This window comes from Branchiostoma belcheri, unplaced genomic scaffold, assembly GCF_001625305.1.
Source record: "Branchiostoma belcheri isolate BF01 breed outbred unplaced genomic scaffold, Haploidv18h27 scaffold2, whole genome shotgun sequence".
Classification (NCBI taxonomy): Eukaryota; Metazoa; Chordata; class Leptocardii; order Amphioxiformes; family Branchiostomatidae; genus Branchiostoma; species Branchiostoma belcheri.
The window spans coordinates 4161953-4176184 of NW_017803490.1; the positions used below are offsets into that span (position 1 = coordinate 4161953).

At 42.9% G+C, this 14232-nt stretch overlaps 3 protein-coding genes across 3 annotated transcripts in view; all 3 read right to left on the reverse strand.

The window, feature by feature from the left end:
• The window catches only part of LOC109468399 (polycystic kidney disease and receptor for egg jelly-related protein-like), a 13265-nt gene extending 2886 nt beyond the window's left edge, over window positions 1–10379 (reverse strand). The window contains exons 1-18 of the mRNA XM_019766649.1: window positions 10292–10379; window positions 9298–9828; window positions 8531–8720; window positions 7898–8132; window positions 7240–7399; window positions 6735–6856; window positions 6106–6228; window positions 5742–5897; window positions 5204–5329; window positions 4926–5031; window positions 4388–4467; window positions 3919–4161; window positions 3486–3593; window positions 2764–3031; window positions 2215–2351; window positions 1583–1801; window positions 762–1013; window positions 92–371 (exon numbers count right to left, since the gene is read on the reverse strand). Of these exons, the coding sequence (XP_019622208.1) occupies window positions 92–371; window positions 762–1013; window positions 1583–1801; window positions 2215–2351; window positions 2764–3031; window positions 3486–3593; window positions 3919–4161; window positions 4388–4467; window positions 4926–5031; window positions 5204–5329; window positions 5742–5897; window positions 6106–6228; window positions 6735–6856; window positions 7240–7399; window positions 7898–8132; window positions 8531–8720; window positions 9298–9828; window positions 10292–10379 (3424 nt within the window). The remainder of the gene's footprint in view (window positions 1–91; window positions 372–761; window positions 1014–1582; window positions 1802–2214; window positions 2352–2763; window positions 3032–3485; window positions 3594–3918; window positions 4162–4387; window positions 4468–4925; window positions 5032–5203; window positions 5330–5741; window positions 5898–6105; window positions 6229–6734; window positions 6857–7239; window positions 7400–7897; window positions 8133–8530; window positions 8721–9297; window positions 9829–10291) is intronic.
• A 1469-nt stretch (window positions 10380–11848) lies between these two features.
• Window positions 11849–13650, reverse strand: LOC109468601 (E-selectin-like; the record flags this gene model as incomplete). The annotated part of the gene is made up of 4 exons (XM_019766912.1): window positions 12963–13650; window positions 12411–12587; window positions 12045–12221; window positions 11849–11865 (listed from the first exon to the last, which is right to left on the reverse strand). Coding segments are annotated over exons 1-4 (1050 nt in total), but the record flags the coding sequence as incomplete, so codon positions are not given.
• Window positions 13651–13653: 3 nt separating this feature from the next.
• LOC109468400 (platelet glycoprotein Ib alpha chain-like) lies at window positions 13654–14217 on the reverse strand (the record flags this gene model as incomplete). The annotated part of the gene is made up of 1 exon (XM_019766650.1): window positions 13654–14217. A coding segment is annotated over exon 1 (534 nt), but the record flags the coding sequence as incomplete, so codon positions are not given.
• Window positions 14218–14232: the final 15 nt, after the last annotated feature.

Genomic DNA, 14232 nt, shown 5'->3' on the forward strand with positions numbered 1-14232 from the left:
GCAACCATTACCAGACTTACCTGGTATTTACCAGCATTGGTAAATCCCTCTTTTCATGCAGTGTAACAGGTTCAAATTTTACATCCCTCACCTCCGTCTTTCTTTAACTTCTCAATATAGGCGGTCGGGTCGGCGGTGTACTCGGCGTCAAACTCCGACTCAACGTCCTGAACCTTCGGTAGGTAGCGGGGGAGAACGAGCTCAGCGCCGTACGGTCCCTTATGGGGGACGCCGTAACTTTGCTTGTTCTTCAGTTTGGACGCATCTACCGGCGTCGGTGTTTTCTTCCTTGTTCCGGAGTACCGAAAAAGCACCACGATGAACAGGTTGATTGGTAGAGCGATGAGTGAACTTTCTAGACCGATGATGAACTGAAAGGTATGGGCCGAAAGTTAGCTGGACAATTGATGACAATCATTGACAATGATGACAATATACAAACAGGAAATAGTAGCATTCACTTTAGACGGAATAAGTGTAAAACGTGTCCACTTGGAATGGTTTTCGTAAAAGTCGCGGCGTTTATGAAACTGTCAAAATAAGCACTACAACCTTCAGAAACTGAAGGCTAATGAAATTTCATGTAGCGTAATGACAGAGTGCTCGACTTGGAATCAAGAGGTCCCGGGTTCGAGTCCTTACATGCTTGACTTACAAGTCCGGACCTGAACCTAAACCTCTGGACTTAAATCCGGACCCGGACCTGAACGTGGCTTTAGGTCACTTTAGGTACACAGCACTATCTCTAGTGATATACTCACGGAGGTCAAGCTGAAGGGCAGTGTCAAATTGACGTCTCCTATCGTGATCTTTGACAGGAGGTCCCGGTCGCCGCGGTAGAACATGATGTTGACTAACATGAAGGACATGAGGAGAGACAGACAACACGAGATCCTCTGTACCCGGGTGAAGTGGCCTGAAGGAAACTTCACTACAGACAACCACAGGTGATGAGACAGGTAACCCTTTCCCTTTGTCGTCTTTGAGAGCTCCTTACGTGCTTTCCTCTGTCTCTGTCAGATGTAAGGAGAAAATGGCATATTGACTTGGCATATTGACTTTATGTACTTTTGACTTTTATGTACCGATTACAACGCTGTAATAAGTTCTTTATCTGATTTCGCTAGTTTGACCTTTGATTTGGACTTGAACATCAAGTCGATCGGTGTAATGTAGGCAGCTGCCGCCGCGCCGCGTGCCTGCGAAGCTGGTGTGTTACGCCGAAGGGCGGTTATACCGGCTATACAGATACAGATGTCACCGATCATGTGCCCTTTTCAAAGGCCCTTTACACCACAAATTTCCTCAATTCCCCAAAGTGAAAATGAGTACCTAGGTTCCTTTAGGGATGTCGCTCGAATAGGGTGTTAAAATGGAGGTCCTGTGTTTGGTGACAGCCACACCCCACCCACCATACTTATCGCAGAGAGTATTAAATAAAGTTTCCATCCCGGCCGGGTGTGAGTGGTTCAAACCTTACAGTCCGGTCTTACGCAGCTTGTACGTACATGTCCAAACCTGGCGTGTTACGTCTAAAGGTGGTTTACCGGTTTATTCTTAACAAACAAACAAACAAACAAACCTTTCGTTCGTCGGCCAGATCCGCGTTTCTCCCGATTAAGACTGCCACTATGTACAGCGCCATGACGACACACACAGTCACCAGGGCGATCACACTTCTGTCCAGGTCAAAGGTAAAGGCACTCCCTAAGTCCAGCGGGTTGGGCGCAACAAAACCAGCAAAGGCCGTCAGGTGGTCACAGATACAGTGTAGCTGCTCGTCCGTCGTCTTAGGCCCAACCTTTAGAGATTTATAAAAACGAAGACAAATTCACATAGGATAGGCATACATTTGGCATTTGGTTAATGATAAAAAGCATTAAAAAACGACAACATCTATAAAACATAACGTAAACAGTTTGGAGACGACGTATAAAATTATATGCGAAAGGGAACCCTGTGTTTTAGCTGCGAACGCAAAATAACCGACTGACCACAATACTCCTGCAGGAGGGATACCTCCTTCACGGAGCAATAAACCTTCTGAAACCACTGACTATAAAACGTTATGTAAACTAACCATCTGTCTTATAATATGTATTATGGCCATATGTAAAGATGCCATGATACGTGACAAAGAACAGCACGTATATTTCGACATATTATTTTAAAGATAATTGGACATCAAACATCATACGGTTTAACACTTCCTACCTCACACCCATTGTCAGTCCACATTGCCGTCGTCTCGTTGAAGAAGAGGCATTTGTAGGGAGTAATGCTGGCGTTGTAGCGAATAGTGGAGTCTGATAGTCGCCCATTCTCGTCAACAGTTGGAACTCTTTGGATTCCTATGTTTAAGCATGAAGAATGCAAAATGAACTACACTAACAGAAATGTAACATTTGCAAGGCAAATGCATAATGTTTACCTTCGCATATTGTCTGCTCTGTTAATTCTTACTCATTTCCATTCATGTATATGGTCCAACTATAAAATTGCATCATTATGTAACCCGACACCGTTACCATGGTGACAGACGTCAACAAATCAAGTCATTGGCCAGGTCAGAGGTTAGTGTTTGTAGAAGAGGAAGAGGAAAAGGAAACGTAGCAAAAACAATAATGTTTTCCTTCATCAGAAATCCACTGGTTGGATCAGTGGCCAATCAGTGCCTGATGTAACGTCTTACATTGCAGAATTGTAGGAAAACAGATAATGCTTTAAGGCCAGAATAGCAGGATACAAATTACAATTACTCACCTATTGTCCACGTTTCCTGTTGGTCGCTGATGTTCAGGGTTGACTGGTTTAAGAACCACGCAAACGGCTGCATCCCTGCCACGGTACGTCCGTCTGCAGTGTACCCAGTCCGGGTTAGAGTGGCGTTGTGACTGTAATCACCAGGCGAGACAACGTCGCCACGCTTCAGGTAAGCCCTCAACGTGACGTTGACGTCATAGCCGGTGACGTCAGGGGTGACGCGGACGTAGAAGGCCACGCCTGGTTCTGAGATGTTGAATCTGAAACCCTAATGTATCAAAAAATAAAAAGGATTCGACATTAAGGGCTTCAATTGACCAAACATTTCATCTCAAATTTTGAGGGAACTCACCTCCCAATCTTTGCCCTTTCCACAAAGTAAAAATCAATCAAGTAGGACGGGGGGCGTGATAGACTTCCATGCACATTTGGCCAGCGTACATCTAAAAGGTCATGTGTCCAAAATAGGGGTGTGGGATTTCCAAAAGGAAATATATACATTATACATATATACATATATATTCCGTCAATAGATTCATTAGTTCATTTTAAGTCAATGTACATAATTTATTACTCAAGATCAGAATACGTGTTCAGTGGTGACATGAACTAACCGTTAATTGTCCACTGTTAGATGACATGGCTGTACCATTCACCGGTGGTGCAGTGTTTTGTACTGGATTTATTGATTCGATACGTTCGTCTTCCTCAAGGTTTCTGACCAGAACTTTCCGTCTTTCATCAGAGAGAACTGAAAGTCCCAGAACCGCCGTGCTGACGTCTCTGGAGTTGTTCGCGTATTCGAAGGGGTTAAGTGGAGTGAAGTAAGTCTGTAACATACAAAACATAGTATTGACATCAGAAATGCATGTATAGTAAACAATTTACACAATTCATGTATATTTAGAGTAGGCTGAGGTTTATTGGACCTGAAATGTATGAATATGGGCCTAGGAACCTGACTCTGATTTTGCAAAATATTTTCCATTTGCCTCTAAAACCGAAGTTGCAACTCTCGCGTGACTCGGTGAGATGTCACGACATTTTATCCGCCATATTGTCAAGTTGAAATTAACTATGTTAAGGAGAGTAAAATTTGTCATGGAATTATATCCAGATTCTTTTTTCTAGAAAGTATGCTGTTTTCCGTTTTACCTGAGATCCAACAGTGCCGTTGACACAAAGCTTTGTCGGGGTATTTTCAGGTATCTGGAAAAACGCCTTTGTCTCCTCGGATGTCTGTATTAACCCTAGTCCCTCACAGCTCGAATTCGCAAGGGACATCAGGAACTGTTTAGCCTGGACCAACGTTGGTTTTTCGTCCCGGAACTTCCTCCCTATCACCGTCGAGGCTAGGTTGTCAATAGCTTCGAAAGCAGTAGTTGTCGCCTGTTCGTTCTGGACATGCAAAAAATAACATGTTTGAAAGCACATCATACTTTGGTCTGATTTATTCAAATGTATCAAAACATAGAACCACGTACTAGCCAAATGCTATTACAGAAGGCTATGTCCCTGGTTACTGAAGAACACACTGTATACAAGCTAAGATACAAGGAATATTATAAAGACGTTTACAAGACACATGAAAGGGGGTCTATGTATCTTGATCTACCCCTCTTACCTTCTTAAAGTTCGGAGTTCTGGTTTCCTCCCTCTTCCTACCTGCACTTTCACTAGAGGCCTCCAAAACGTTAACAGCACCTCAAACAGACATGCTTGTGTCAGAGTTGTACCATTGCTATAAGAATTCACTTTATAAACATCTTCCATCTAACTTCTTTCTTTTTATCTTTATTTTATTCTATGAAGATTTACCACATATATAGAAGGATTGACATAACAGGTGACTATCACCTCTTCAAGATGTCAAACCTGAGACCAGACTGTGAGGTTTTAACCACTCACATGCACACCGGAAAGGTCCCCTAAGTGTGGTGGGTTCTTTAACGTGCTCTCCCAAACACGGGACCTCCATTTAACGTCCTATCCGAGGGACGTCCCTAGCCGAAGCTGAGGGAAGTGAGGAAAGTCGTATAAAGTGCCTTTCCCAATGGCACAAGATCGGTGACACGGATTCGAACCCGGGACCTCTTAGGCCTGGGCCGAACACGCTACCGCTACGCCACACGACCCCACAGTTTGTTGTCAGTGTTCCTTACCTGTGACAAGATGCGCCGCTAATATTTCCAGCTCCTCCGTTCCCACTTCAGATGACTGATTTGTCAACACCTTTTCTAATTTTATCAATGTATCCGCCGCCTTTACCTACAAATTGAAAAAAAAACTACAGTTTGAAATCACTTTTGGTAATAATTGCACGTTGAAGATACATGCTCTTTTTGAGCAAAATATGCTCTTTTAAAGAGGGAAACTCCGATGAAAACACAACATCAAAAAGAGTGCTGCCTTGAGCGATATGTGAAAAAATAATTCTTACCTGAGACTCATCTGACAGTTCTTCAGGCTTGTTGATGACGTGTTCCAGGGTGCCGGTCACCTGTTTCACGTCCTGCAGATCCTGTACCTCCACCCGCCCCAGGATATCCATCATCCGCTCACGGGCCTGTACGTGTGTGGACAACATTACACAACATTACACAACAATACCAAAATATGTCAAGAACAGATATAACGGATACAAAAGAAAGTACAGCTGCAGTGTAAGGGAAAGCTACTAGAGGGCCTTAAAATTGGCAGATCTATCCCCAGACACATACAGGGAATTAGTACAATTCTTTTATAGCTTCTTAATTTGTAACTGGTCACAGTCATTGCCGCCATCTTGGATTTACAAGATGGCGGCAAGATGACCCAACCGATTGTTTTGTGTGTACAAATGTCTAGAAGTCACATGCCAATACCCCCTTGAAAAAAAAGCTCTCTTTGCATCATGAACGGATCTGCTGTTCGTACATTATTTGTGGACGCCATGTAAGAAGTATTCCCAATGTAAAATGTTCCAATGTTCAGCGAACCTCGATCCTTGTTGTATTCTTCACGTCCGTTCCGTTGGCGATGTTCAGCACAGACGCCGCGCTGGCGATGGATGACGTGGTCTGCTGTAGGTCATCGACGTCCAACTTGTCTAAAACCGTCTCCACAAACTCCTCGACTTCTTCTGGTTGCCTCACCTGGAAATCATGAAAATGTGCGCAATGTGGCGTTTTATGTGCAAAGAAAAAGGAATCAAAAAGGCCTCCAAAAGTCATCACTTTAAAAAAATACATGAACCTGTATAAAAAGTATATCGCCAGCACAACAAATGTACCTAATGTATTCTAGCTATCGTGTCATGACAGTGTGTATATATCATATATGATAGCTGAGTTAGATACACACTTGTGCTGTGACACTTGTGTTGGAAAAGGCACCGAAGACATCGGTCACACGAATGAAGATTTCCAGCTCGAAGTTCCTGTCTGGGTTCCCTGTAGGCAGTCTGATGGGAGGGGTGCTGGAGGCCTGGTTTATGAGCAAACGTAAAGACACAGTTTATCAGTGGACTCACACATGAACACGCGCGCGCTCACACACACACACACACACACACACACACACACACACACAGACAGACACAAACACATGCACACACACACACACACATACGCACGCGCGCGAGCACACACACACCACACAAACACACATACACACGCGCACGCATGCACACACAGTCACACACACACACAGACAACATGCACACACACATTGTCATTTACCAGTGAAACGTAATGAACTGTACGAAAAACAATCCCTAGGATTTTTCTAGATCTACAGGTGTATTGTAAAATCTTATTTATATTTTTGTATATAGGGACAAAGTATCATACGTCTCTCGATACGCTAGTGTGTTACGCCGAAGGGCGGTTATACCGGCTATACTAATACAGATACAGATACGTGTGGGTAATCCAGAACCGTGTCTGGCCATGGTTCTGGATGAAGCACGGTTCTGGATATAAAACACTGACCGGTCCGCTGTACAGCAGATGTTGGTAGGTGGAACCGACGGTGGAATTGACGGAGGCAACTGTGACGTCGGCTGCCGTGTACTCAAAGTCATAGCGCAGGGGTAGATCATTATCATTGAAGTCTGGAAGACATAAGAAAAACTTTATTGCACGACAATTGCACATGGTACAATGTATGGCAAACTACATAAAGAGAGAATAACAACAATAAAATAAGTGTGTTGCATACGACCTAATGTCGAATAAAACCTAACATATCTATATCCAGTGTTCTCACCAGGATTTTTTCACAGCATAGGGGTCAGGTACAGAATATATACATATATTATATAAAAAGCCAGCATGTGCCGGGTTGTCGTATACGTATAAGTACTACCGCTAATTCACAATGCCAGCGGTTTAGTAGCATTTTTAATTTTGACCGGATTTTTTTATTCGCCCGCGCGCACTAATTTGGGGGTCTTCAGAGGATGTCATCCATAAAATTAAATCAGTGTGGCCTTACCTCGACACTGTATCTCAAAGAACCCTTGGGAAGTATTTGAAGCGTGGACAGTGCAGTTTCCGACAGTCGGCGGTTCGTTCAGCGTGAAGGAGTAGTCAGAAGAGCCAGACTCTGATGAGTTACGGTCTGTCACTTTAGCGGTTACAGTGTAGCTCCCCTGCTGCTTAAAAAAGACGATAATAGAAGGCTTTAATTTTTATTGCACGACAGTTGTACATCGTACAACGTATGGCAACGATTATTGAACATAGCACACACAAAAATGCTAGAATAAAACTTAAGATCCTACTAAAAATAGCACACACAAAAAAAGACTAGAGTAAAACTTAAAATCCTAATTACTAAAGCAACAAGGGCTAGCAAAAGCATTTTATATGGTGTTACAATCGAGTAGAACTAATCATGGGTTTCGGTACTTTTTTAAATAACAAAGCAGTACAGGGACAATGTAACTTGTGTTTACAGGAATATATTTCATTTATCCATCGATACATCTATGTCTACATCTAGCAAAGACCTGGATATAATTTGTAAAACAAAAGAGAGAAAGTACAATGTAATAACATGAAAAAAAGTAAGAACATCAAAGAAAGCAAGTACTAGGAAAAGGCAGCGTCTACATTGGCAGGTTAATTGATGAAAATGATTCTGTGCGTACCCTATTGAAGACGCCGGCCCTGAATGAAATATAGTCTTGATTTCTGTCGTTGAGAATGTTCCTGTCCCAGTCTTGGTCCGTCCAAGTGGTGACCGAGCCTTGTACCCGCTGCACAAGTGTCCAGTGGTACGTGTACGCGTTGGGACCTGCTAGACAGTTGCTGCATTCCAGGAACAGTCGCATCTTCTCTCCAGAGTTGATTTTGGGACCGCACGTTCCGTAGATCGTGTCACAACTGTAAAAAGTTCGGTATATCACCATAGGACTGAATTGGTATTATAACATTACAAAGGACGACGAAAATAGCGTATAATAGATTGACACTTAGACAAGAGAAATTTTTAGTTTCAAGTTTTTTTTATTCATAAAAATCAGGCTTGCAGCCAATGCACAAACAAGCTGAATAACACTGATTTTTTACAATTGTGTAGTAAGTACAAATACAAATTAACATTACAATATGTATACCGACACACACACAAACACATTACAAAGCCACCAATGGGCACTAAATTTTAGAAAAGGAAACCTTAAAACCATACTTATACTTTGGGTTAAAACATTTGTTGATCAAATGGACCATGTACTTTTAATCAGAACATGATTAACACATTCGATGAATTGCAGACTCACATGATTGATGTTAGTGGGATGGTTGAACGAACCACCTCCACGATTTGACTCGCAGAGACAGCGTCCCTTCCTGGTGCAGACACCTCCACGGTGAAGGTAAGCTCCTTGTGAAGTGTTTCAAGACCGAGGTTTACAGTAAGTTCACCTTTATCCCCTCCGCTCGGCACATTTAGTACAGGACAGACCCCATCTGTAAACACACGTGAGTTAGTATCGTATCCAGAACCGTGTCTATCTAGTTCTAAGCCTGAATGGGTTAGAGTTAGGAACAGGCACGGTTCTGGATATAGTCCCTACATATCCAAGAACGTAGATTTGCCCCAGACACAATAGTTAGAAAGGAAATTAGTTCAGGAACTTGTTGCGGAGAAGTTAAGTTGAATTAGTCGCACAAATTTTGGAAAGAAAGAAGAATCCATACCAAACCTCATGCCAATTTAAAAAGAGCCAAGTTAACGTTACAACGGTATTGTATTTTAACTGGCATGTAAAATTTTCACAATATACAACGAGGCTTAAAAGTTGACAGTAGGGTACATCTAACATCGTTATCTCTAAGGAAACACGACATCCATAGCTAACTATGGTTAAGATAAGTTTACGTTGCACTTGTTTAAGAGTCATTCTCGCTTATGAAAGATAGAATTCTGAAACGTCTAGTTCTTTAGATAATTTATCAAGTTAATTTATTTTGTATTACATAATATTCTACCTGAATGTCTTAGCTTTCTTTCATCATAGACGTAATTTCCTGTACGTTTACTCACCAGTTGTTGAGTTACAAGACCAGCGAAAGTTCAGATCGTGGACGCCATCAGGGTCCAATGACAGCGTGGCCGCATCTAACGTCACTCTTCCCGTGCCGACCTGCCTACGGAATCCACCTAGAATACCAGCAACGAGGGAGGAGGCTGTGATGCTCACAAATGCGCTGTTACTTGTACGTGATACTACAACGCCTGTGTTGGTCTCATTCACCGTCACTGTGAGTCTGAACAAGTACGTGCCATACTTCAGTGTTCTGGAAGGGACGAGAAGATCCGCCTTCGTGTTGACAATATGTCTTCCTGTGGGCGGCGATGCCTCCCATCTGTACGTTGTGTCAAACTGTTCGGTGCAGTTTGCACCAACGGAAACTCGACCGTTGAGTCTGAATGCTCTGCTGCGAGGAATGGACATCCCTCCGCCTGTGATGGCCACCTCAGGTGAGCAGTAGGTACATCCGTATCCACCAGGTGTGTTCACACAGGTAGAACCGCGGGGACACTTATGTATGTCCTCCAGACACTCATCAAGATCTGACGATGCAAACGGAACATTCAAAGATGGGAATCAGTTGCGTAATAGGTAATTGTTATGCCACGTATTTGATATTGATACCTAGCTATAACATTACAATTTACAGACCAAATGTTGTTGCTACTGACAGAAATAATAATTTCACATACAGAATACAAAATTCAATTCTATGCCAATTTTAGATATTAATCGCATATGGTCTTACTACCATCAGAAGAGGCATATAATGTTATTTATTGGTATAAGTACAAACTTTTTTGTTTGCTTTTTGCCCCCAATGTACCATGGCAATACAACAGAAAAACAGACACAATGACTAAATTAAAAGTACATAGAATACATAATAGTATAAGAATAAAGCCAACATTAATCAGAATGAAATCTGAACAAAAGTTGCACTACAAATGATTAACATGATATAGGTACAAGTGTTGGTACAGTTAGAGTGATATTGGTCAATACCTGTGACTGTAACCGTTGCCCCCACAAAAGGAAATGATGTGTTCTGCTGACTGTCGTTGATGTAAGTCTGCAAGTGGTTTTCCAGCATCACAGGTGACAAGGGCGTGTCTCCCTCCACAAGTGTGAGGGACTGAAAGCTAACCAAGCTGCCTCTCTCAAACCTTCTGAACCCTGGAGTCCCAAATCGTGTAATTTCCGTTATGGAATCAACCATGTAGTTCAACTGTAGGGTAAAAAGACCAGAAACCTATTTTATAATTGTGCTGGAATAAATCTTCAATATACAATGTGTATATCCGCGGCACACAACCTAACATCCTGCCACATAACGTAAGAAGAACATATTTTATATTTCAGTCATACGGCTGAAATATAATGTTTTCCCTCGTGTTTCTTCTTCTCCTGCAATTTCATTACATGGATTCAGATTCTTCATTTTTTTGTCAAATGAAATGAAATTTGGAATGAAGTTAGAGTAGCCAAATACCCCCGACTGGATGGAAAAGATTGATATGGAACAGTCCATTTTGGAATGGGGACTAAATGGATTGAAATATGCTGTATTTCCTCCCGAACAAATGTCGGCCTTTCCGGTTATCACTGTCTTTGTGAGGTGTAATGAAAACTAGCTTAAAGTTGATTCTTACAAACAGAGCTGTACAGGACAGCATACAGACATTTTACTTACGTGACGCAAGTGTTCTCTCCTGCTCTGTTCGTACTGTACTCCACTGGGTGCATGCTTATCCGGTTCATAGTCGTAACTCGCATTGTATACGAGGCGGACGTAGAATCTTTGCAAAGCTGTGATGATGTGCAAGATCAAGAATTAAGCCCAAGACTATAGTATTTCAATAGTACACTGCATTACAATACTTTATGTTGTAGACGCATTTTATAGCTCAGCGTCTACCAAGAAAAAGCAAGTTTGTGGAAACCATTGCAAGTAAATAGTATGTATATGTTGTCAATGAATTTATAACCAATGCATACATATTTGCAATCTACATGTTTTCGTATGAGAAAGAGGTAAATAAAATCGTTACAGCAATATTGAAGCTGCACAGCACCTTTGCACTTGTCCTGGAACGCGATGAGCCATGGACGACATTGGAGGGTACTTGTTACTAAGTGGTAATAATGGAAATAGCTAGATATTACAGGCGAGTATTTGAAAAATATTAACAATCTAACGCAAGTAAGGCAAAGATTTTGACATGTTACTGTGTGGAAGTTATGGAAAGATCTAGATATCATACATAATTATTTGTAAATATTAACAATCCGGGGCAAGTAAGGAAAAGAACTGTCAATATTTCATTGACAGCCACAACAACAAGACGACATTAAAATATAACGCATTGCTAGCATATGATTCAACTTGCGGATGGTCTTACTTGTGCATGTTGGAACAGGGTGACTCCACCTCCCGTCAGCTTGGCACGTCGGAGTAACAGCGCCGTGCAGTACGTATCCCGAGTTACAGGTGAAGGTGACCCCGTTCGGGTAGGCGACCGCTCCGGTAGGACTCACCGCTCCGTTAGCTGGAGCCGCCCGAGCCGGACATTGGACCGCTGGAATCGAAAGTAAAAAAAAACGCCTCCTGTCAAAGCTGGGTATAACATTTTCCTGTGTATGCCGTTGCAGAATAGGCTGTGCATCATGGCATGGAATTTATATTTCGTAACAAAAACCCACATTCTGCAATTGCTAGAAATTACCTGTGTCTATAATAATAATATAAAACTCTTACGTGTGCATGTTGGAACAGGATGACTCCATGTTCCGTTAGCTTGGCATGTCGGCCTAGGAGCGCCGTTCAGTATGTATCCCGAGTTACAGGTGAAGGTGACCGAGTTCGGGTAGGAGACCGCTCCGGTAGCACTCACCGCTCCGTTAGCTGGGGCCGCCCGAGCCGGACATTGGACCGCTGGAATCGAAAGTAAGAGAATCGCCACCTGTCAAATCTGGCTACAGAATAACATTTTCCTGTGGATGCCGTTGCAGAATAGGCTGTGCATCATGACATGGGGTTGATATTTCGTTACAGAAACCCACATTCTGCAATTGCTAGAAATTACCTGTGTCTTTAATAATAATAATATAAAACTCATCTTACGTGTGCATGTTGGAACAGGATGACTCCACGTTCCGTTAGCTTGGCACGTTGTATCAGCGGTGCCGTTCAGTACGTATCCCGAGTTACAGGTGAAGGTGACCCCGTTTGGGTAGGAGACCGCTCCGGTTGGACTCACTGTCCCGTTAGCAGGGGCCGACAAAACCGGGCATTGGACCGCTGGAATCGACAGTGAAAATAGTCAAACTTGTATATAAGATTAAATTGAATAATATATCATTTACGCCTTTTCACAGCAGGATCATCATAGGATATGTACATCAAAAGGAATTGATATTTCATTATCGATGCCTTCACAGCAGACCATATAGGAACTGTAGAAAGAATATATAGGCAATATAGAAGAACGACCGTTTGTCTGCTTATTAATTGTCAATATTTTAAGGGGTCTCCGTTTTCATGCCATCACCAAGTTACTATAGTGTAGGTTCGTAAAAGTTGAAGACATACAAAAGAACAAACATTTAAAATACACCTTTTTACAAGCTATGACGTCTGAATTATAAACTTACTCTACAAACATATTCTTCTCACCGTTACAGTCTGGAACACTGGCATTCCAGGACCCGTCCCCCTGGCAGGTAGCACTGGTACTGCCGTCCAACTCGTACCCCTGGTCACAGCTGAACGTCACCACATCTAAGTAGGAACTCTCACCGGTAGCACTCAGGCTACCGTTCGTTGGAGCAGTTAGTGCGGGGCACTGGACCGAGATTGTCGTAGGATTCACCTCTGTTGTAGGCATCGGAGTTGTTACAGCTGTGGTGACTTCAGTTGTAGGCATAGGAGTTGTTACAGCTGTGGTGACTTCGGTTGTAGGCATGGGAGTTGTTACAGCTGTGGTGACTTCTGTTGTAGGCATAGGAGTTGTTACAGCCGTGGTGACTTCAGTTGTAGGCATAGGAGTTGTTACAGCTGTGGTGACTTCTGTTGTAGGCATAGGAGTTGTTACAGCTGTGGTGACCTCAGTTGTAGGCATTGGAGTTGTTTCAGCCGTGGTGACTTCAGTTGTAGGCATTGGAGTTGTTTCAACTGTGGTGACTTCAGTTGTAGGCATAGGAGTTGTTTCAGCTGTGGTGACTTCAGTTGTAGGCATGGGAGTTGTTTCAGCTGTGGTGACTTCAGTTGTAGGCATAGGAGTTGTTACAGCTGTGGTGACTTCAGTTGTAGGCTTTGGAGTTGTTACAGCTGTGGTGACTTCGGTTGTAGGCATCGGGGTTGTTACAGCTGTGGTGACTTCGGTTGTAGGCATAGAAGTTGTTTCAGCCGTGGTGACCTCAGTTGTAGGCATAGATGTTGTTACAGCTGTGGTGACTTCGGTTGTAGGCATGGGAGTTGTTTCAGCCGTGGTGACCTCAGTTGTAGGCATGGGAGTTGTTACCGCTGTGGTGACTTCTGTTGTAGGCATAGGAGTTGTTTCCTCTGTGGTAACCTCTGTTGTAGGCATAGGAGTTGTAACAGCCGTGGTGATCTTAGTTGTAGGGATAGGAGTTGTTTCAGCCGTGGTGACCTCTGTTGTAGGCATAGGAGTTGTTACCGCTGTGGTGACTTCAGTTGTAGGCATAGGAGTTGTTACAGCTGTGGTGACTTCAGTGGTAAGCATCGGAGTTGTTTCATCTGTAGTAACCTCTGTTGTAGCCATTGGAGTTGTTACATCTGTGGTGACTTCAGTTGTAGGCATAGGAGTTGTTACATCTGTGGTAACTTCAGTTGTAGGTATAGGAGTTGTTACAGCCGTGGTGACTTCACTTGTAGGCATAGGAGTTGTTACAGCTGTGGTGACTTCAGTTGTAGGCATAGGAGT